This window comes from Nyctibius grandis, chromosome 8 (genome assembly GCF_013368605.1).
Source record: "Nyctibius grandis isolate bNycGra1 chromosome 8, bNycGra1.pri, whole genome shotgun sequence".
NCBI classification, from domain to species: Eukaryota; Metazoa; Chordata; class Aves; order Nyctibiiformes; family Nyctibiidae; genus Nyctibius; species Nyctibius grandis.
The window spans coordinates 5,439,987-5,461,657 of NC_090665.1; the positions used below are offsets into that span (position 1 = coordinate 5,439,987).

Sequence of the window (21,671 nt, forward strand, 5' to 3'; positions counted from 1 at the left end):
CCTTACTTTATTGTTATGCTCTTAGCAGACCAGCTGCTCAAATATAATTCAAACAAAATCAAAAGCAAATGACAAAGCACCTCTGGATCACCCAGCCCTGCCTGTGCGCTGGAAAACGGGGTGATGGTTATGAAGATGCTGCTGAGACCTGTTACTTGGCATTTAAAAGCCATACAGGCCGTCTGCTTTCCACCAGTATGAAATAATTCACTCCTGAACACCCCATCCCCGTGCACACCTACTTGTCAACGCCCAGAGGCTCACGAGGGAGCCTGGCAGCGTGAAAAGCCGAAGCAAGGCTGTGTTAATCACAGGGGTTACTGGTTCAACGTGAGATGTGAGCCCCGGGGACCCCCAGGTGGGACTGGCTCGATGATGGATCCTCGCCTGCATCGTATCATATTAGCTTTTCACCACCGCCAAAGGGTGAGAAAATAACACAATTATTCCAGCTTTAGAAATAGTAAAGCAGAGACAAAGGAGGTCATGTTCATTTTGAGACCATACAGCGTGTGAACGAATGGCTGTGGTAGCCCCGAGGTCCTGAATTTCATCAGCGTGCAGTTTCCATGTCACCCTGCAAGAAATCCCTGGACATGGGCAAGAGCTGGCTTGCACGGCTCAGAGGAGAGGAGCTGAAGGGAGTCATCATAGTCTTCAGATGGAGAAAAGGTATCTGCAGAGGTGGAAGGAGTAAACAGTCCCTCCTATCCACTGGGGCACAAAGCGATGGATGGGCTTATCCTGCAGCAGGAGACACCTGGACAGAGGTGGAATGAAGGGCAGCCCAGGGCTCAGGGAGGATGCCCAGGGAAGTTTAAAAATGGGTTACACAAAGATCACTCGGAAGGTGCAGGAGATGATGAGATGTTCTCTCTCTCCCCCAGTTTCTAATGAAAACCACTGAAACAGCAAAAAGAAAGCTTTGGTAGAAAAATGCCCAACTACATCTAGTCTGAACTTGAGTTAAGGTTCCTACTGTGAAATAAGGGTGTAAAGCCAAGCATGTGCTTTCTTCTTCCCAAGACTCACAGCAGTGCAGCCACACCAGGAGATACCCGTGAAGGCTCAGATACAGACAGAGCTCCTGCCACTGTGCTGACACCCCCAGGGTTTGCATCCCCATGTCCAGTCTCTGGGCACGTCCATCGCCAGGACGTTACGGGACAAGTGGCGTTCAGCTGGCAGCGGGCTAGGGGCATCCACCTCACCGCCACGCCTGTCGTCCGGCACACCTGGCTGCAAAGCATTCCCTGAGCTATTTTATCCCCTGAGAAGTGCTGTGCCAAACCCAAGGTGTTTGGTGGAGGGATGTCAGTACAGATTAACCACTCCTGACTAAACTCCTCTTCTGCAAGCGGCCTGAGGCCCCTTCTCGCATGCGTGACTGCCCACCCGACTGCTGCGTATTCACAGCCATCCCTCTGTCTCCGGACTTTCTCCAACAAACTCCAAGAACTCTGATTTTTATTCTTCTGCTGCAAGGAAGCTCCAACCCAGGAGCTTGGCGCTCCGCATAACATGGACCCCTAGGTCTCCTTGCACCCAGAGGGCTTCCCTGCCACTCCACACCCCACCACCATGAAGCCAGGTACACCTATATCAACTAATAACTCATTTAGCAGGAAGAATGGAAATAAAATGATTAAAATGCAAATAATCCCCTAAAGCCTTCCCACAACTCCTCCGTGAATTGCAAGGGGCATGATCAGACCCCGCTGCCAGGCAGAGAGCCCCCAGAAATGCCCTGCAGTGCTGGTGCTGTGCAGCAGCGGGCAGGAAGCCCGGGCAGGGATGCTCTGCCAGCTCGCTCTGCGTGGGGACAGCTGTTTCGGTGTGCTGAAGCTATGCTGCCCTCCTCCCTCATCCAGAGACACTCAAAAGCACAAGTGCCCCATGAACCTATACAGGGGACACAATAGCACAGTCTGCCGACTTTTTCATTTCAATGTTATAGCCCGCTGCTTGCACAGTGACTGAGCCAAGGACAAAAATCAAAGACTCAGGATTATGATAATCCTGGCTCTACCAGCTGGCACTGGGCAGGCCACCAAGTACTGCACTTCAGCACGGCTTGATCTGGGGCAAGACCAGGCTCAAGAGCGGGAAGAGCTTAACACACCAACCCCATGGGCAGGACCCAAGGTGTGGACAAGGTCAGGTGCATCCATTCTGGCCAAAATCCTGCCTTGCTCATCAACAGGAGCATAGAATCACAGAATCAACCAGGTTGGAAGAGACCTCTGGGATCATCAAGTCCAACCATTGCCCTGACACCACCATGTCAACTAGACCATGGCACTAAGTGCCATGTCCAGTCTTTTTTTAAACACATCCAGAGATGGTGACTCTACCACCTTCCTGGGCAGCCCCTTCCAATGTCTAATGACCCTTTCTGAGAAGAAATTCTTCCTAATGTCCATCCTGAACCTCCCCTGGCGAAGCTTGAGGCTATGTCCTCTTGTCCTATCGCTAGTTGCCCGGGAGAAGAGGCCGACTCCCACTTCACTACAACCTCCCTTCAGGTAGTTGTAGACTGCAATAAGGTCACCTCAGGTCCTTCAGCTTGGAGTCCAAGTTCACTGAATGTACAGTGGAAATAATTCAGTTTTTCCCACCAAGTATCTCTAGTTTGGACCAGGAAGAAGACTCACCTGAGTAAATTATCCCTTGCAACCACGACACCGTTCCCAGTGTCAGCCACCAAACACCAACGCGCTTTGGACACGTCCCATATCACAGCTACTGCTCCTCCAGACCCAGACACACCGTGGTTTCATGGTTTACCCCCCCAAAAGAAAGCGCTTCTTACATAAGCCGTGGGATGTCACTGACAGGTACGGTCCCATCATGCGTCTCGTTTTCCCCATCCTCCTCCTCCTCCTCGCTGCTCTCTGACTCCTCGCTGGAGGAGGAGTAGTCCGTCACCTTCTTCAGGGGGCGATTGGTTTCCTCGATGCGCAGCTCCCTCAACTCTTTGGCTAAGGCCGTCAGGTCCTAAAGGGGATGGAGGCAAGAAAACAAGAAAGCGATGGCTATTATATTTAAAGCGAGGAGAAAGTCACACACATCTCTTCAAAAGCCAATGCTAACAGCACGAGCAACAAGAAATAGCTTTACAGAGTCGTTACAAACATGAGACGAACGTAGGACAATGTTTGTAGCATGTAGCATTTATTAAACAAAACAAAACTGATTTACGCTCACTGAAAAAAATCAACAGCCGACCTCTTCTTTTTCTGTTTGGAACGTGTATGTGCATATATATACACACACTTATATGTGTATACACGACAAAATTATATTTGTTGGAAAAGGTGAAGTTCAGTCACCATCATAGTAAACTGGAAAACAACATCATCTCAAAGATTGGCTTGGAGAATTTCTCCTGCAGGGTTTTTCTCTTCTTTCAATCTTCTCAAAGAGACCCCATAATTGTATTTATTCTGTAATAAATGCACTTGGGAAGGAAGCAATGACAGCATCTCCCATGGAGTGGTGCAATCCCCACGTCCAGAGCTGCTTCTGCGGTGAGTCTCCGCTGTGGGGCGGCTGCCGAGAGGCTGTGAGGAGCACGAGGGGAAGCGCCCAGCTCAGCCACGCTTGGGACTCACAGCCCTGAGTCAGCCACACGATCAAAAAATAATAATAATAAAAAAAAAAAATCCCTCAGCAGGACCCATTAAGCACTTTATGTGAAATGTGGCAGCCTACAAGCTAAGGGCAAAAAAAAAAAAAACAACAAAAAAAAGCCTCAAAACAAGAAAAAAAAAAGATAGGAGCAGTCCCAAAGCCTCGTAATAATTTTTCAGTTTACCATGACTTTGATGAGGTCTCAGACCCGACAGTCATATAAAATAGACAGTGCTATTTCAAAACAAGGAACATGGCAGGCACCGTGTAGAAAAGAGACTTTTTGTTATCTTACATGCTTTTATAGCAATGCAGGGGGAAGCAGTAGGGCAGAAAAGCATGAGAGCTCGAATTAGAATGGGTTAGAGAACTCTGTTGCACAAGACATGCACATGACGAACAAAGCACCGCGATTGCCAGTCTTACCATTTCTCCCTATATTAGTGACCGAGGTAGGCAGCAGTGCATTCGGTCAGAGGTAAAGGATTAGGGAGAAAGAAACTCATTGAAAAAGACTAAATTCCACAGTTGTCTCACGGCCATACTCCCATTTACTGCATTTCCAGTTTACCGTTCCAGCAGGGCGACTACGGCAACGTTAATTACGGTTGCAAAGGGAGCTCTTAAAAACCTACCCCGTCGGCACGTGACGAAAACGATGGCGAACCTCTACGGCTGAGGTGCAAACCCAGTTTATATATATTTTTTAATCATGAAGCAGGAATATTTGGTGAGCGATCTGTACTTGGGTTATGGATGACCCCCACCTCCCGGCGGGCTCCAGCACATTCTGCTCCCAGGTCTGCCCTGCCTGCCTCTAACGGAGAGGAGAGGCTCCCATGCACGTCACAGAGCTTCGCATCAGACCCATAAATATTAGTATACCAAAAAAAGCTAGTTTGGGGTTTTTATTTAAAAAAAAGGATCAATCCCTGCTTCACAGCAGGTACCTGTGATGGGTATTATATATCCCCCTCCAACTGCTCTCTGTACCTTTAAAGAAAGGCTCTTTATCATGATTACAGAAAGAACGTGGTATTTCAGGAGTTTCTTTTCGATGTCAACATGTTTGGGACTGAAATACAGTCAAATCTGCAGTCACGGCAACTAATTATTTTAATTAGCGCTGTAGCAGCTTCTACGATATGATTGTTTCTTTTCGTAAAAAGGAATCAATGACAATTTCAACAGCTTAACAACGCTTTCCATTTAGAGTATGAAATATGCTCTTTATTGAGCGCTTGCCTTTGGGTTGGATTAGAGCCTTCTCAACTTTTAAAAGGACTTCAGGAGTGTGTAAGAGCCTCTTAAAACTGCAGCTGGGCTTCCTGCAGCGCAGGACGAGGACTGGACCCTTCCCTATCGCAGCGATGGACCATGAAAATTACTTCTTTTTCGCACCTTCCACTTCTAACGTGTTTCAAGGCACCCTATCAGCCGCCTTTGGTCATCACTAGAAGACAGCCAAGTATTTTAAACATCAGCTTAATTAGTTTTTAATAACTAATTTGGAAGTTACAACAGCAGTAATACTCCCAGACAATATCATCAGATAACTCGTATTTCCTAGGGAAAGCTTTGCCTCAGGATGGTTAATTCTTTGATGCTATCATTTTCTCTAAGTAATGAGCGCTTTGTAGGATTAAACGGCTTCACTGAGCTGCTCTTGGACCAAAAACAATCTGACAACTAGAAAAGAAAGTGCTGTGTAGTTCCACATGTGTTTGAAATGTTATTACTGAGGGTGACATAATACATAAGTTAGCAGTATCAGTGCTCTTTAATTACTTTTAATCACAAAGACTTCTTTAGATTTAATATTTGCTGGAATCAAGTCAGATTGGTTTCCAAAATCACATCGCTCATTGAACTTGGATTTAGCACACACGCTGCCTCTGTTTAGACACTGATTTATGTACTTTTTTCTTAACAAAGCACCTCATTAAACAGAACACATTGCTCATGACTTATCCGAGAGAACAAGTTAACTAACTAGCACATCTTCCTCCTCTCGTATCTTCTATTTTTCGAGGAAAGAGGCTGCAGGAGAGGCTGCTGATGCGGGTGCTTTCCATTACAGCCCCACAGTATCAGCAGTGTGTGCACAGCCACGCATGCGTGAGGCAAGTTAAATGCTAAATCAGGGATGTTTGGTCTTTTCCCATGAGCATTTACACATTCACCATCACCAGATGCACAGACATTTAAAATATTAGTGAAAAAATTGTAATTTAGGACTTTTTTTTTTAAGAGGATGGCTGAAGACTAGCATTGACCATCAACATCAAAGACGGCTCTGCTGACTCTAGCTTTACAGCTGACGGTCTGGTCCATGAGGCTGAATTACCCACTGTATTCCACTGCTCTGTTTTCCTTTATTTGCCAAGCGCCTTCGTTCGAATTAGGCTTAAAACGCGTTTCCAACAGCACTCGATGGCCCCGCTGAACTCAGTGGGTGGCCGGGGGCTGTAGTGAGAGCAGAATGTGGTGAGCCACGAGAGACCTCCGCTCTCGCTCCTTCTCCTTCAAACGCGCCGCTGCTCCGTGCAGAACACACCAGCCGTGCCACTCCCCTCCCCGCGCCGAAACGCCATCGCCCGCTCTCCCGTCCGACCCACAGCTGCATCGCCACCTTTTTCAACCTCAGCACCAAGAACACCCGGTTCGGTATTAAGCGCTAACTCGTCAACCTTGCACAGGCACGACCCACCGAGAAAAGATATCACTAACCTCATCTATAGCTTTCTTATAGCTCTGTGGGTAAAGGAAGAATAATCAGCATCAGAGGAAACAGATCGGGACAGGAAAAAGCCAGAGGAAGGGCAAGCAGGTTAGAAATAAAATTAGAATTGTTAGCTCAACGCTGTGGAGTGTAGAGGAAAAAAAAAACACAACATCAACAAAGCATTAATACACATTAAAAAAGAGAGGCAGTGGAAATTCGTTTCATTATTAGGCCGATTGTGCAGTTTTAAAATACAAATGTCAACAGCATTAAACCAGGAGGAAACACTTCGGGTGAGATTTTGCTCCGAATAATAAACCAGGAGTGTACAGAGAGCACGACCAGGTGTGGTTTTGAGCTGTGAAGGCTGTCGGGGGCCGGTGGCCCAGCCTTCCCGAGCAGAGCATCCCTCCACCGGGCTGCTGCGGGGACATGCAGCACGGAACACAACAATGTGCCATCGGCCACCGCCGCGCCCAAGCTAGCAAAGCCCTTAAGCATCTGCTTCACGTGGAAACACAGGGTTAAGCGCTTTCCCCTAGGCTTGGGGCTCCTGATAAAGACTCATGCACTCTCTTGAGCATCGCAATCCCCCACGGGCTCTCGCTGTACCGCCGCTTTCCAGGCTCTCCGCTGGAGGAGCGACAGCACTAGGCTCTTTTTTGGGGTCCCCGCGGTTGTGCTACCGCACCGAAGGGGAACGTGGCCAAGCCAGCTGGCAACGTTCCCGCAGGAAATAATTTCAGACTCACAGCGGGTCGGCTCGGTCGCGTCACGTCCCTGTTGTCTTCCTGCTTTACCTTGGCGGGCTCGTGGGAGAGCACAGGGGACCCTTCGGGCTTGGCGTTCCCTGGGCGAGAGGCAAGCGGAGAGAGTGGGAATTAAAAGCACTACAAGGGCATGTAGGGATAGGACGAGGGGGAACGGTTTTAAACTGAAAGAGGGGAGATTTAGATTAGATATTAAGAATAAATTATTTCCTGTGAGGGTGGTGAGACCCTGGCCCAGGTTGCCCAGAGAAGCTGTGGCTGCCCCCTCCCTGGCAGTGTTCAAGGCCAGGCTGGATGGGGCTTGGAGCAACCTGGTCTAGTGGAAGGTGTCCCTGCCTGTGGCAGGGGGGTTGGAATTAGATGAGCTTTAAGGTCCCTTCCAACCCAAGTCAGTCTGTGATTCTATGAAAATGCTGCTGAAAGCTGTTGCTGCATCCCATTGCCTGGGATGGGTGGGTGTGGGGGGCTTCATCATCCTCCTCCTTGTGCTGGGGGCACTGGCAGCTATTCACCCATGAAGCACAGGAAGATGGTGGTGAAAGCAGAGAAGGACATCCCAGGCTCAGGACTGGATACTCTGTAAATAGGTAATCTTTGTCCAACTAATAAAGTTTTACAATATTTTGTTTCTATTCTCAAAAAATCCTCCTGCTCCTCTCCACCTGACTGTATGGAGCATCCCTCCATAGAGCAACAGAAACCATAACCCAGCCCAGCCTCCACTGACAGCTTTCTCGCAGCGTTACTGCCCTGTTTTCTACTAAAGAAACAAACTCACTCTGCAAAAGAGCAGGGCATGTGATAAATTAAAAGCTCTGCAGCATCTGACATTGTTAGGGCATTATTTGTCACAGGATTCCTCGTTAGTGAAAACAAAACCAAACCAAAAAAGACAATTGGTGACAAACTCCTTTTATTGACTACCTAGAGGAGCGATGACTTCAACAACAGACACGTCACCTTATGGCCAAGTCATACAAAATTCAAAGCATGCAGGCAGTGTTTGTTTTAATGCGCTTCAGCCCTGGGGATTTATACTGCGGGGCTGTGCCAGAAATGCAGATGTACGGGTTGGATGTGCTTTAGCAACTCCTACTGCGATTAAACGGGGAATGGAGTATCTTTAAGAGTGGCTCAAAGATGAGAGGAAACAATTTGGCTAGGAACATAAACCCAGGGTCGGCATGGCTGCCTGGCGAAAGCATTTTAGAGAAAGCTTCTTAGGGGCTAATTCACTCCTCTGCTCCCATCTCAGGCTGTGCACGGAGATGAAGCTCCAAAAACAAAGTATTACATACCCACCACAAGTGAAACACACTCCCAAAGAAACCATCATAGAAGAAGTGAGCTTGGGTTGATGAAGACAGGAAGAACGCTGCTATTTTTTTTTGTTTGCCCTAAAGGATAACCCCCATCTCCTTTTGTACAAGCTACCTGGCACTGCGATGCTGAGCGCAGGAGGCCATGGGCATCCTCCATCAGCATCCAAAAGGGAGTGTGGGCATCTCTGTTTGCCAGGAGGCCAGCTGGTCACAGAAATACATCAGAATTGATGAATCCTTTGATTTTTAATTTTTTTTAAAACACATCTATGAGATCACAGACCTCTGGCCCTTCCCGCTTATCAAACAAGCCTCATAAAGCACGCCTGGTGCTAAGGGACGTCTTCAAGAACCTCACCTCTGACTCTGTTGCGCTCGCTGGAGCCAGCCTGGGAGCCGGGCTGGGACCCGCCCTGGGAGCTGGGCTGGGAGCTGGGAGTGCTGGAGCTGGAGGAGCTGCCACTGCTGGTCCTCTGCAGCGGGCTCTCCACGATGGGCTCTGTCCTCCTCAGGTCCGGGTTGCTGCAGGAGCACAAAACAGAGGGGCATCATCACATGGTGCTGCAAGCACCTCCGGGGCTTCAGATCCTTCCTGCACTGACAGGGACAGCTGGAAGGTGAGGAGGAGACATCTCTGCTGGAGAAGATAGGTCTAAGGTCTTCTCTTCTGAAGCTATCAAGCCTGCAAGCCCCACTGAAATCCACGGCAGCTGAATTAGGCACTCAACATTCTTTATGGAGGTGGACCACAACCATGATGAAAAGTTGGCTAGAGCAGCTTTCTACTCTTATTTTGCCAAATTCAGCAAAAAATAAAAGATTCTTTGCTCAGAACTCCCCTTCAGCCTGTACATGTGCAATGCTGGAGTTATCTGAGTTAACCACCAAAATTCATCATAAAAGCAGGAATTTGCACATCGCTGCTAGACAGAGAAAGAAATATTTCAGCGAAGAAAGGATCTCAGGTTTGCAGCAAGGCTGCACATCACTTTTGCCACTTAATCACACTTCCCAATTTTCACATCTTCACTGTAAACTCGCATACAATATCCACTTCTCTTCCTTGATTTCCTTCACCCTTGTGAACGTACATAAATCTAGAATAAAAAGCGTCCTTGACACACAAAGAGTGACTAATATCTCAGAGTATCAGATGCCTTTAGAAAATTAATTCTCATTTGGCACTGAAATTACATCAGAAGACATGTTTAACGCAAGAGTTACGCAATGTGGTTTTATACAATACTCCTGTTAAGTGATCTTATTATTCAAAGTCCTGTGCAGGGTGTGCACGCCGTGTCCCTCGGACAACCACCATAATGGTGCAAATTGTGCAAAGGCCCATTGCCATAACGGGGTCGCTGGCAGAATCGTTTGGACGCTGCTTGTCGTGGATATTATATTAAATCACTGCCTGGAGTTACCTTGCATTGATGCAGGTGGGTATTAAAATGATGAGAGCAAGACAGTAACTTTCTGCGTGCAAGGAAATACCCCCTCATTTATTACAATGGGGTAGCAAATAAAAGAAAGCATATTTTAATAATATTTACATTTATGCATGGGAGGAATCAAGGACCAATAGGAGAGGTGGTTAAAAAGGAAAATAGGAGAAATGCTACATTACTGTGAGAGAAATGAAATGTGAAACTGTTTTACTGAATACTTAGTTTAATGGACATGGTAACAATCCTAATCATTTCCAATTTTCATCAAACTGAAGGCCTCCAGCTCATGCTGTACAGCTGACATGTCCTTAGCTAAATTAATTCATGAAATGTATTTGAATAAAACACTACTAATGTGTTTACCCGTACCGACCAGGACAGGGACTGGGAGGCTGAAGGAAACACTGGGCAACCTTCAACTTGAATCCCACAGACTCCCCTTATGCATTTTACTTTCCACACTATCACTTACTAGGACCATGCAGTCCAATACCCTTCCACATTTTAAATTGTCCTTCACGCAACAGCTAATTAAAAGAACAACATTTTCAAGAATTCAAAATGCTTCAGCCTTGAGCAATAAAGAGGAACCAACCATGATATGAATGTTTTTTGTCTAATTTAAAAAAAAAAAACCCACCCCCACCAAAGACTCCTCCTCCTTCTGCTACCCCTGGCAGCTGCTCTGAGCTGCTGCCCGCTGAGTTGGCTGATGCACAGTTGGGGCACTGAGCTGGAAAGGAAGATGTAGGCTACACTGGTGACAGCACATGGCTACAAACATCCCAGCGTTCGCCTTTTGACCTCACCCTGAAAGGACAAGGCAGGAAGAAGAAACCAAAGCGCTCCATCATGTAAGGCTGCGTGGAACACGTATTTACCCTGAGATGGGCCTGCCCCGGGTCGAGAGGTCTGCCCACGACGCTCTGCAAACCAGCGACAAGCTCTCGCATGACCGAGCCGTGTTTTTCCCATCCAGCTCTGAGCAGAGCCTGTCAACTCCCCTGATCGTTTCAGACATGCCCAGGGACAGCTCCAACACGGCAGAGATCGGTCAGCTGCTGCAGTGCAGCATCCTTCCTCGGGGTGCTACGAGTGCGCCCTGCACGCTGCCATGCCGCGGAGCTGGATCTGGCTAAGGCAAAGGCCCCAGTCCTAGGAAGCCGACAGGAATTTAATCCTTGATCTACATCTAAGGAAGATCTCACCAGGCTGTATCAGCGTCTGTCCCCTCGCACTTCCTTGGTCATTACCTGTGAAAAGCTGCTCTGATGCATAGGAAATGTACCGTATGTATCACTGAGATCTCCCTGCTGGCTTATATGGATCCTCTAACATGCAAGAGGTGACACTGGGAGAACCAGAACCTAATTCCACTGGAGGGAGCGCCCAAATTCCCATTTGACCCCAGAGCAGCAGAGGCAGCATCCACCTCCAAACCCCACAACGCCCAGGATCGTATGCAGCCCAGGGAGCAAAACCTCCAGCGATCCAAGCGCTCACAGCCTTCGGTGTCGGTACAAAGTACTAACAAATGCCAAAGTTCATCCCAGCCACAGGAGAAGCACTGCAAATCTCATGCTGTCACCAGTCAGCAAAGGCAGGGCTGAGCCCCGGCCCGTGTTCAGGCTCCCCCAGCTATCCCCAGTCCGTACCTTGCCCGAATGGGCTGGGAGCCCAGCCGGGGCCCCAGGGCGCTGCCGTTGCCTGGGGAGTTCTTCCTGGCCAGAGCAGGGGAGATGGAAGTAGTTCGCTGAGGCACCTGGAAAAGAACAGAGATAGCCACTGTCACCCGGCCAGGCGGCTGCTCACACGTCTGTGGGATCGCCTCTCAGCACTGCCTTCAGACTCGATTTACAGTTGATTTCCCACTGAGACATCCGCAATATTTATAGCAATTAGAAAACATAAAGCTCTCGGCTTTTAGAAAGAACTGCCTGAGTGTGAGACAGAAATGAGCTGCGAAGGTGCGGTCAGGGATGCTCCCGGCAGAGAAGCCCCGAGCAGCACACAGAGCAGCCCAGCTACCATCTAATAGGGCTTGCACTTCTTCAAAAAGAATGTATCCACACACACACATATATATATATAGATAAAATTTAAATCCAACAAAGCCCAGAAAAGTACTTTTTAAGGTAGACTTCAGACTGAAGTACATTTCAGCAGCCATGGTGGAGTTTTTAGCATCTCTAGTTCAGATGTAACACCCGCCAGCAGGGAGAAGGTGCTGACCGGTGGGCAAACAAGAGAGCTGACAGCAGAAAGAGCCAGACTGATCCACCCAACGCTCGCATGAAGCCCTACGACCTTCGCTGAGCTTCAGACGCCGCTGCCAAGGCCCCGCTGCCGGCAGGACGGCTCATCGCCAACGCTGCCAGCAGAACCCAAAGCCAACGGCAGCTGACCCGTGCTTTGGGGGGTAACACCAGAGCCCTGCCTCGGCCGGACCCCCATCCCGTGGGAGCACGGGCATCGCTGCACGGCTGTTTCACCCCCCAGCAGCGCAGGCTGATGTGGGGAGGCAAGACGATACCCACCGCGCAACACCCTGCACCAGGTAACAGAGAGGCCAAGGGCACAGCAGGATTAACAAAAAAAGGATTAGGCTTTTCTGAGAATAAACATGCAGTTATGTTAGGCAAGATAAAGATTTAGAGAGCGAGCTAACTATATTCTGCAGCATGGCTAGCTACAGCTTGTCCCATTAAAAAGCAATCGCCCCTCCGGGCAGGGTGCTGCGCCGTCGGGACGTGGGGAGTTTTTCACCTTCCTCTGAAGCATCCAGCCATAAGCACTGGCAGAAACAAGACCCCGGACCACAGAGACAGCTGGCCCTGCCTCACTGGGCAGTCCTTGTGTTCCCGCTAACAAACACAACAAACCCACTTTGGGCAGTAAAATGTGAAGTCAGAGTCCTTGTTGGGTGTTACTGCCCACACAACGGCCTTAAACGTGATCTGGTGGGGACCCCTTCCAGAGCTCGTGTTCCCTCAGCCAAGGGGGAAAATACCCATAGTGCTGGAAGAGAGCTTTCCGAGGAGCAGGTGCTGCGGTCTCACCACATAGTGCATCCCTGCAGTTAAGAGATGCTCTTCTCAAAGGACTCAAGGCAACAGCAAATTGTGAAGGGGTTTTCAGAACTAGGTTAGAAGAAGGCAGCCACCCTCCTGCACTACCGAGGAGTGAAGCACACGAACAGCTCCAGGAGCTGTTGGCTTGCTTTTCCTCCTAGGCAGAGCACTGATGTCTCCTCTCACTTGGTAGCAGCAGAAAGAGGGACGTTATTCAGACGTGTGACAGACCACCGCAGATGCCTCGCACAGGGAGGCTTACCTGGTAGCTGGTATTTTGCTCTTAAAAAGGCAAGTCACTTTGTTAATACACCAAAAAACTGCCTCTCATTCAGCAACAAATACTGCCTCGCTGTCAGTAACCAATTCATTATCATTTTTTGTCTAAAAATCCTCCCAGGCTGAGCACTGATTCACTGTAAGGGGAACTTTAATGGCCGAGATATAACGCTTCCAAAATGAAGGTGCATAAACAACGCGATGGAAATACTGGTCCAGGAGAGTTTTAATTAAAGAGATACTGCCAGACGCTGCCAAAATGTCAATGGATGTATAAAGCTGCTGGAGCCCTTACAAGTCTTCCATCAAATATTGATTGCAACTGGAGGCACGGCACCAGACTAAAAAGGACCTGTCTTACTGAGTATGACAAAATTTATGTTCCTATAATTCTATTTTAACAGCAGGTTGTTTTTTATCCTAGGGAAAGGAGATATTAAGTTATTTTGGCCTCTGTTCGGGCTCAAGAACTTTCTTTGCTGGAGGGCAACACTACTTTGCAGCACTGTGTGTGCACCCGAGAGCAGCTCCCAGCATCTCGTGCAAAACCTGCCTTGGGAAATGCAGCCCCCAGGCAGGTTGGTACCCGCCGCGGAGCCACGGGGATGGGCTCGGTCCTGCCCCCTCTGCTTTGCCGGAGGGGCTGAGCGCAGCACCGTCCCGCAGGGACTTTGCTCTGGGATCGCCTCTTTGACGTGCTGAAAGGGAGGAGTGATAGTGTTACCTTTGGTGGAATGTCTTCCTCCTGCCGTAACCAAGAACTTCGGTCAAACTTTTCAATGCGAGGGGGCAGAGGAGGGTTTTCTGAGGTGGGGTCCGAGTTCTGCCTTGGCATCTCAGTGCGGTGAGAAGTCACCGTCAGAGCCTCCTGAAACCCAGCCAGTCCCTTTGCAGGCTGTTCATGCAGTGACTGAGACCCAGACAAGGAGCTTCCTTGGGATTTCACAGTGACCAGATGTGGAATCTAAGCACCAAGTCAAAACAGAACTATCAGTATTAAAAAAAAAAAAAAAGTAATAAAAAAAAATATTTAAAAATTTGATTAAAAAAAAAAAATTTGATTAGCACTTCGGATGCACTAAGAAGCCCCCTCAGTCTGAGATCAGCGCTGCCTTGGTTTCAGGAACTTCTGACTTACATCACTTCAACGCGAGATCTATTAAAAATTACGCTCGCACAGCTCAGCCTTTTAAAATCAGGCAACGGCATGCTTCAGTCCTGACCGCTCCTGCGTGTGCAGGGGGACACGGCTCGTACCGACAGCCCCGCGTCGTGCTGTGGGTACCACCCCAGGGCAGGGGCAGGGGCAGGGACAGGCTGCTCCCTCCTGCCAGCTCCCATGCACGCTGTGCCCGCCCCAGGCTGAATTTCCACCTCCTACGCCTGCACCTCTACCGTTGTGCTAATGAGGTTTGGCATGGATTTTTCCTTGTTAAAAATGAGAAAAGGAAGGAAACGATAATAAATAATAATAAAAAAAATCGTCAGGAATTCTGAGGCATAGATGGCTTAAAAAAAAAAGTATCTTGAGGCATGAGTTTCTATAGGTCTAGGTAGCCCGTACCCCATGGATCAGCCCTATAGGGGTTACCCTATAAGGGCTATAACCCTATAAGGGTTACGAGCGAAAGGAATGCTGACATCTGTTTTGGGATATCTGAGAAATTCACAAAGTTAAGAGTTTGTGAAATCAGAGTTTCTTCCCAGGACCCCATGAAGCTGCATTTCTTCGATACAGTGGGGTTGTAACTTTTATTTGCCATTTCTACGTACACATCTATGTACACGTGTACGTGTATCCGTGTACGCATGCGTACATTTACAGGGGTCTGTAAATGTCTGTTTCAAACAACCTTTTCATTAGTGTTTCATTGCCAAACGAAAGTCTTTGTAGCTGTCAACAATATAGGTTGTCAAAACGGTCACTGAAAAGTATTTGGTCAGTCAGAGTGATGACAGTGAAGTGGGGTTTTACCCACTTCCCAACATATATAGGTCTATATATAGATACATATGTAGATCATATACACTGGGAAAAAAAGAGCTGTATGTTTAAGGGCTTTCCTGCATGCGTTTCATTTAAAGCTGGCACTGTGCTGCTGACCTACAGGTGTGCACACCACACATGGATGGCACTCAGCTGGCACGTTTTCCCACAGAAAGCCCACGTGGACACGGAGCAAAGGCTTTGTCCTTCCCTCAGAAACCCCCGCTGGAGCCTGTGGATCTGTGGGAGCACTCCCAGGGTTCAGAGCTCGGTGCGGAGCTTTCGGTGGCAGGGTACTTACAGAGCGCATGGCTGGGAGGGATTTTTAGATGGTTCATGGTGATCTATGCCCTCTCCAGATGTGTTTGTGACTGATGTCAACTCAATGGAAAACCAAAACAAAACCTCGAACTAAAGTGGCAAAGAAAGCAAAACCTCTGATGATCCTCAGCACCAAAGCGTCCCAGCTCTTTCGTACCAGGCGCGGTGGTTTTTGTTAGTCCTTTACATAAACCAGATCCAAAGAGGAACAGAGCAACTGCTGCACTGGACCAGACCAGCGGTTCCTCTCGGTCCTCCTGCTTGTTTCTGGCAGTAACCAGTACGTGATGCTTCAAAGGAAGGTATAAACCAGCGTGATGTTTCTGACACATGGAGGTGACAAGAGGAATCCACTCATGAATGTAGATGCTGCTCTTACTCACGAATACACGTAAGGCTGAGAAACCAGGGAGCAAGACACTACTTCCCTTTAATCTCCTTCTTTCCTTGTTACCTTACTAGCACCCCCAGCATCCCGGCTGTGGTAGGCGAGCGTGCTGGGGGAAGCGCGGTTACCTGCGGGTCCACGGGTCGGAGCAGGGGTGGGGTCCGGGCCGGCTGCACACTGCTAATGCTGAAAGACTCCGACCGAGGAGGCAGGTTGGGGTCAGAAATCCTGTTGGCCACCTTATGGGGCATGGCCGGCGAGCTCTGGCGATTGAGCCGGGAGCGCTCCTCCACCTGCGGGGAGACGGGGAGAGCAGGTGAACGCCCCAGAAAAAGCCATTTGCGACTGAAAACCAAGGTATGCACGTATATATCAATAGGAAGCTCGTTTCTCTTTAGGCACATCATATATATATTGTATGATCATGGAATCCAAGTCACCCAGCATATAGTGCAATAAATGAATTTTAAAGACACCGAAAGGACTGTTTGTATTTATGCACATAATTAATTTCTGAATACGAAATGGAAGCATAAAGAAAAGGCAACATGCCTCAGAGAGGTGATTCTAGAAGACGACTCCTGAAAAGCTCTTGTTTCTTCTCAAATGTATCTCTAAGCAAGGGGACCCTTTTCCTTCACTGCTATAAACACCACGAGGAGTGCTTTTGTTTGATGTGAGTAAAAGAATAAACACGGCAGCCCAAAAATGGCTGGCTTTGATCTAGATTTAGTGAGCCTGGCCCCTTGGCAAGTACGGAAGGGGAAAAACCTCTATTACTGATAGAGAAATAAACCCAAAGCCCACTGCTTACAGCCACCCTTGGTCGAGATACCGTGGTTTCAGCTAACCCAGACACAGGCGCAATCTGGGTGCCCCCGCAGTCACTGTATGCGTTGATATTCGTGTGGCATATGCTATGCAGAATTCTTGATACCTCGAGACCTGATGTATATTTTCATTTACGTATTATTAACGTGTTAAATACCCTTAGTGTGTCTGGATTCCACCAGGTACAACGCCACGTTAAACGGCAATCTTTAAAAGAGGTCTGCTTGGAAAGAACCACAGCTGCTCTTTAAGTAAATACATACTCATGAAACAAAAAGAGCCATTATATTAATAAAAATCAATCTTTTCCTCTTTCAGATACTGCGAAGGAGTCAGGGTAAAATTTAGGTAAAAGATCTGTGTTATGGACCCTTTCCTTTCTAGTTCATGAGGGACCACCTGGAGAGGTTGTCACAACTTCCCCAGACGCTGCCCACCGGCTAGCAGAGGCCATGCAGAGCTCAGTTCAGCGATGCCCACGGGAGTGGATGCACAGATGGGAAGGAGAACTGCCTCTGAACAAGGGAGCAGCAGCACGAGCGCTGGGTCGCCGGCCTGGTCCAGTACATCTCCTTATCAGGCAAGCCCTGGCACGAAGGACAGCAGGCAGAGCTGGTGCCGCCGCCGCGTCCTCCGGCTGTCTGCCGGCGCTCTCCGGCACGCTGCCAAGCCGTAATGTGCAGCTAATTACAGAGGACTTCAAAGCTTGCGTGGAGGAGAAGGCAGGAGAGTGATGAAATGGGGATGTCTGTGTTCTGGGAAGGAGAAAGGCGCTTGGTTTCCCACTGCCAGCACCTCCTCGCTAGCACTTTGTTGCACCAGCACAGCGGAGGATGCTCTTGGGACTCTCCAGCTGTACTCTGTGGGGCCTTCCTGCCTCCGCCATTAGGCAGAGAGGGGGAAAAAGCAGCAAAACCCTGCAGGAATTCATCATCGCTCCGGTTCAAGCCATCTCTAATTGAACTCAAGATTCCCCTCAAACGGGAAACAACATTAGCAGCTTCTGCGCAGGTCCCAGTGGAAGGCCGCCAACGTTTTAATACATCACTTCAAAGCGAGAGAAGGATAAAAGCCACGGGGACTGAAGGAGGAGCTGGCATGCACGTTGGCTGCTGCAGAGAACAGCTCGGCTCGTGATGTGCAGCCGAGCCTCGAGCCCCGGGAAGCTCTGAGCTGCGGGACAGCACCACAGGGAAAACATCCCATTAAACCTGTCCCCTCCTTTACCCATGGTCACGTATGGTATGTATCCGCCCAAACCCGTCCTTCAGCTGACCAAGCTGCTTTGTCACTGCGAAGTTAGACCTGGCTATCTGCATAACTTTGTTTAGCAAATACTGGTCCAGAACAGAAGAGTCCATAACGGAGAGAGCTGCTAATTACAGTACTGCTGCTTCAAGTGCTAATGCCACACCCCTGGCTGGATCATCAGAGGGTCCCAACATGATGTCCAAAGAGGCCCAGCTAGTCCCCGATTACAAGAAGAGACGTGCCTAGGTAAATAGGGCAGGTCTGGGACAGCACCCAACTCCATCCCAAGTTACCTTCCAGTGGATAACCCTTCACTCACAAGAAGATGAGTAGAAGGGACAGCAGATGGGGATGTGCACCCACGCGTGTTGGTAGGACTATTTGATCAGACTGTTTTGTTTAGCATAAAAAAGAGAAATCCTTTACTGTGCTCTGGGGAAGCTATGAAAGATGCAGCACAGCCTGGTTCCTAACCCAGAGCTTTGCCTTCACCAACAGGCCAGTCCCTTAACAGGGGGACGCAGGGACACAACCGCAACGTGAGTGGCCACAGCCTCACTTTTATGCTTTACCCCACGTCCGCAGGGTCTTGGAGTCACCATGTGAAGACGAGTGAGGTGGGAAAACAAGTGCATAAAGGAGAGGTATGAAAAGCAGAGAGGGGCATGGCCTGAGGAGAACTCAGCTGTGGTGATCAAGCTCCTGAGAGAAAAGACTTGAGACCAAAGAGCATAAAAACAAGGACGGCATGGGATATCATGCAAAATCCTCAGGAAATATCCCAATGAGCTCTGCAGAGCCTCCAGAAATTGTAGGCTGAGCGCCAGACTTGTCTTTTCTTTGTTCCCAAAGGAAAACAAAGTCTCAGTATTTCTGTTAAATCAGCACGCATGGGTTGGGCATGGAAATTGCTAAATACAGCAAGAACCGTGGCAGGCTGATTAACTATCGGTGCAAGTCTACCTGTATGGCCAGCAAGGACGGTACTTCGATGCATGCAGCAAAGTGGTTGAACTGTGCTAAAAGTGGGACTGTGCAGTAGATAAATCAGGGGATGGAGGCAGGAGGAGTTGTTTTGGGAAGTTCCCAAGGGTGTTGTGTCAAGGCAGTACATCAAACTACTGCTCCCAAGAGCAGAAAGATGCCACAATCCCTGCTTTGAGCATTTAATTAGAAACGGGACAGAATGACACAGGGAAAGAATAAATGGTTTGGAGAGCTAATGGCTGGAAGCTGGAGATGTTTCCCAACAACAGGAAACCTCATCTTCCCCATGATTCCAGCAAAGGGTACGAGGCCACATTCTGCTGCTCTTATTCACGTTGCACAGTTCCCAGTGCCCTGCTTCCAGTGACAGCATCAAAAAAAGACACTTCTCCCATGGAACAGAAGAAATGGGCCTTTGTGTTTGAAATGGAAAGCTAAATCCAGCACTTTCCTCCTTCATCCCAGATAAAGAATAAGATTCCTTTTTATGTATCTTTGTTATAGTATTTAAAACAGTGCCAGAGGTACTTCAGCAACGTTCTAGAGGATTTATTTAAAACCAGGCAACGAAAGACGGAGTTTACTCCCTTTTTCCTGCCTGCCACCTACTCTCGGCACTTCTGCAGATGTTCAAGAGAGCCCCAGTTCTGCACAAAGCCACAGAGGCATGACTCAGGTGGAAGCCTCTCCTGTCCGAGGCGGCTCAGCACATCTGGAACGTCTCGTCTGCAGACTCGCTTACCAAACCTCCTCTTCCACTGGAAGGGATGGAGAATGATGCTGCAACTCCATGAAAATATGTCGTCTGGCGCATCGCCACCAAAAGACTCTGAAGTCTAAATTGGAAGGGAACAAAGGAGAAACCCAAGGGAGTATAAAGAGCTGAAAAGAGTTTTTGACACCCACATCTATCTCTGTGATGGTTTAGAAAGGCTAAGAACTGTTCGTATTATTGACCTTTGCTTAGCAATGGACAGCTGATTTAATTTCTTGAGCATCTGATGCTTGCAGGTATTGTGGATGCAGCTGAGGGCTGTCAAGAAGAAAGACCAGGAGACAGCTACATGTTGGATGCACATCACACCTCTGCCAGGACTAAAGGTTGCCAGACATTTGGCAGCCCAGCAGTGATCCTGCTTAGTAGGAAGAACAGGTGAGTTATTAAAAGATCTTTCTGCCCAGGAGTAGGGTTACAAAATTAAATCAATGAAAGACAAAGAACTTTAGAAAAATTAATAGCAAGAGTGGGCACCAGTCATACTGGAGCCACCACGGAGAGATTAAGGAGAAAGAGTTTGTACATGATCCTGAAACCACGCTGCAGACAATGCATGTCTTCGTCTTTTCAAGACTATTCAGCCGGGTAGTAATTAATATTCAAGACCCCACAATTGTTACATTTCCCTCTTTTTGCTGTAGAGAAAAAGAAAATCAGCAATGTGGCCTGCCTTCCTGAAAACCATGAGAGGACAGCAACCCCAAGAGATACAGCCCTGAGCCCGGGAGGAAAAGCTGCCTGATCCCTGCTTGACTATGGGGAACTGAATTAGCGCTCAGCAAGGAACCCCCCTACAACCACCCTCTGCATTCACCCCTGACCCCCAGCAGACCTGTGGACACGCCAGGAAGGAGCATCAGGAGCTCTTGGCATGTCCACAAGCCCCCAGCTACAGCTGAACCCCTCCGGGAGGCACCCGTCCTCCTCCTTGCTTGCCCTCATGGAAAAAGCTCCTTCTTCCACTCTCTCTGCTTGCCCAAACGCAGAGGCACACACGTTGCATTGAACTGGGAGTGTTTCCAGCACAGCTAATGGCATCTGCTGGATGCCGACACAGCAGAGCACAATCTGCCGTATGTGTTTCGGACCAAACCTCACGCCCAGCCCTGCGGATGCAGATGAGCATCACCCCACTCCTCGCTCTCGCCTACCTCCTTGGCCCACGCTGGTTTCTCGCTGGCATTTATCCCTTCTTTGTAATGGTACAGGGGTTTCTTCTCCGCCGGCCGCTGGTCCTGCCGCTGCTGCTGCTGCTGCTGCTGCAGGGACACCAGGTAGTCCCGCTCCTGCTGCAGCTGCCTCTGCAGCCTCTCCGCTTGCCGCTGCTCCTCCAGCTGCTTGCGCTTATACTCCTACCCAGAAGAAAGCACAGTGACACCGGTGCCCGGCCGGGGCGTAACCGCAGGGCTGCAAACTGCAGATTTATCTGTTTGGGTGGAAAATGGGGCCTGAGGATCTGCAAGGCTGTTTTCTTGCAAAGTGCATTGATTTGAAAGACTCTGGGGCCCGAGCTGTAAAGCATGCCAGAGGAGGGGCAGCGGGGATGTAGAGCTGTGACCCCAGCGTCGGCACTTCGCAGCGGGGAGCTGCCGGATCGGGGGGTGCCAGCGCTGCCTCGCCAGGGGAACACTGTGAGACCCCCCGAGGGCTCAGATCCCCGCTTCGGAGCGACCAGTGACTTCACCCAGATCTTTCTGGATGGGAAGAACAAAGCGTCAATCCGATGAGGTGCCAAACATCAGCGGGTGAGATGAAAACCAGCTGAAGACAAGTCCTCTGCAGGACCAATTTATTTTTTGTGGGAAGGGCCGCACAGCTGAGCCAGCTGTGTGATCTTTCTGAATCCCTATGGATCTACGAGGTTTAATGAGGAAATCATT

At 49.0% G+C, this 21,671-nt stretch overlaps 1 protein-coding gene across 1 annotated transcript in view; it reads right to left on the bottom strand.

Moving 5' to 3' along the window:
* Window positions 1-21,671, bottom strand: part of TNIK (TRAF2 and NCK interacting kinase) — a 158,810-nt gene that overhangs the window by 16,921 nt on the left and 120,218 nt on the right. Inside the window, exons 15-22 of the mRNA XM_068406081.1 lie at window positions 20,943-21,143; window positions 16,073-16,237; window positions 13,973-14,212; window positions 11,554-11,660; window positions 8,809-8,972; window positions 7,111-7,208; window positions 6,364-6,387; window positions 2,813-2,997 (exon numbers count right to left, since the gene is read on the bottom strand). Of these exons, the coding sequence (XP_068262182.1) occupies window positions 2,813-2,997; window positions 6,364-6,387; window positions 7,111-7,208; window positions 8,809-8,972; window positions 11,554-11,660; window positions 13,973-14,212; window positions 16,073-16,237; window positions 20,943-21,143 (1,184 nt within the window). The remainder of the gene's footprint in view (window positions 1-2,812; window positions 2,998-6,363; window positions 6,388-7,110; window positions 7,209-8,808; window positions 8,973-11,553; window positions 11,661-13,972; window positions 14,213-16,072; window positions 16,238-20,942; window positions 21,144-21,671) is intronic.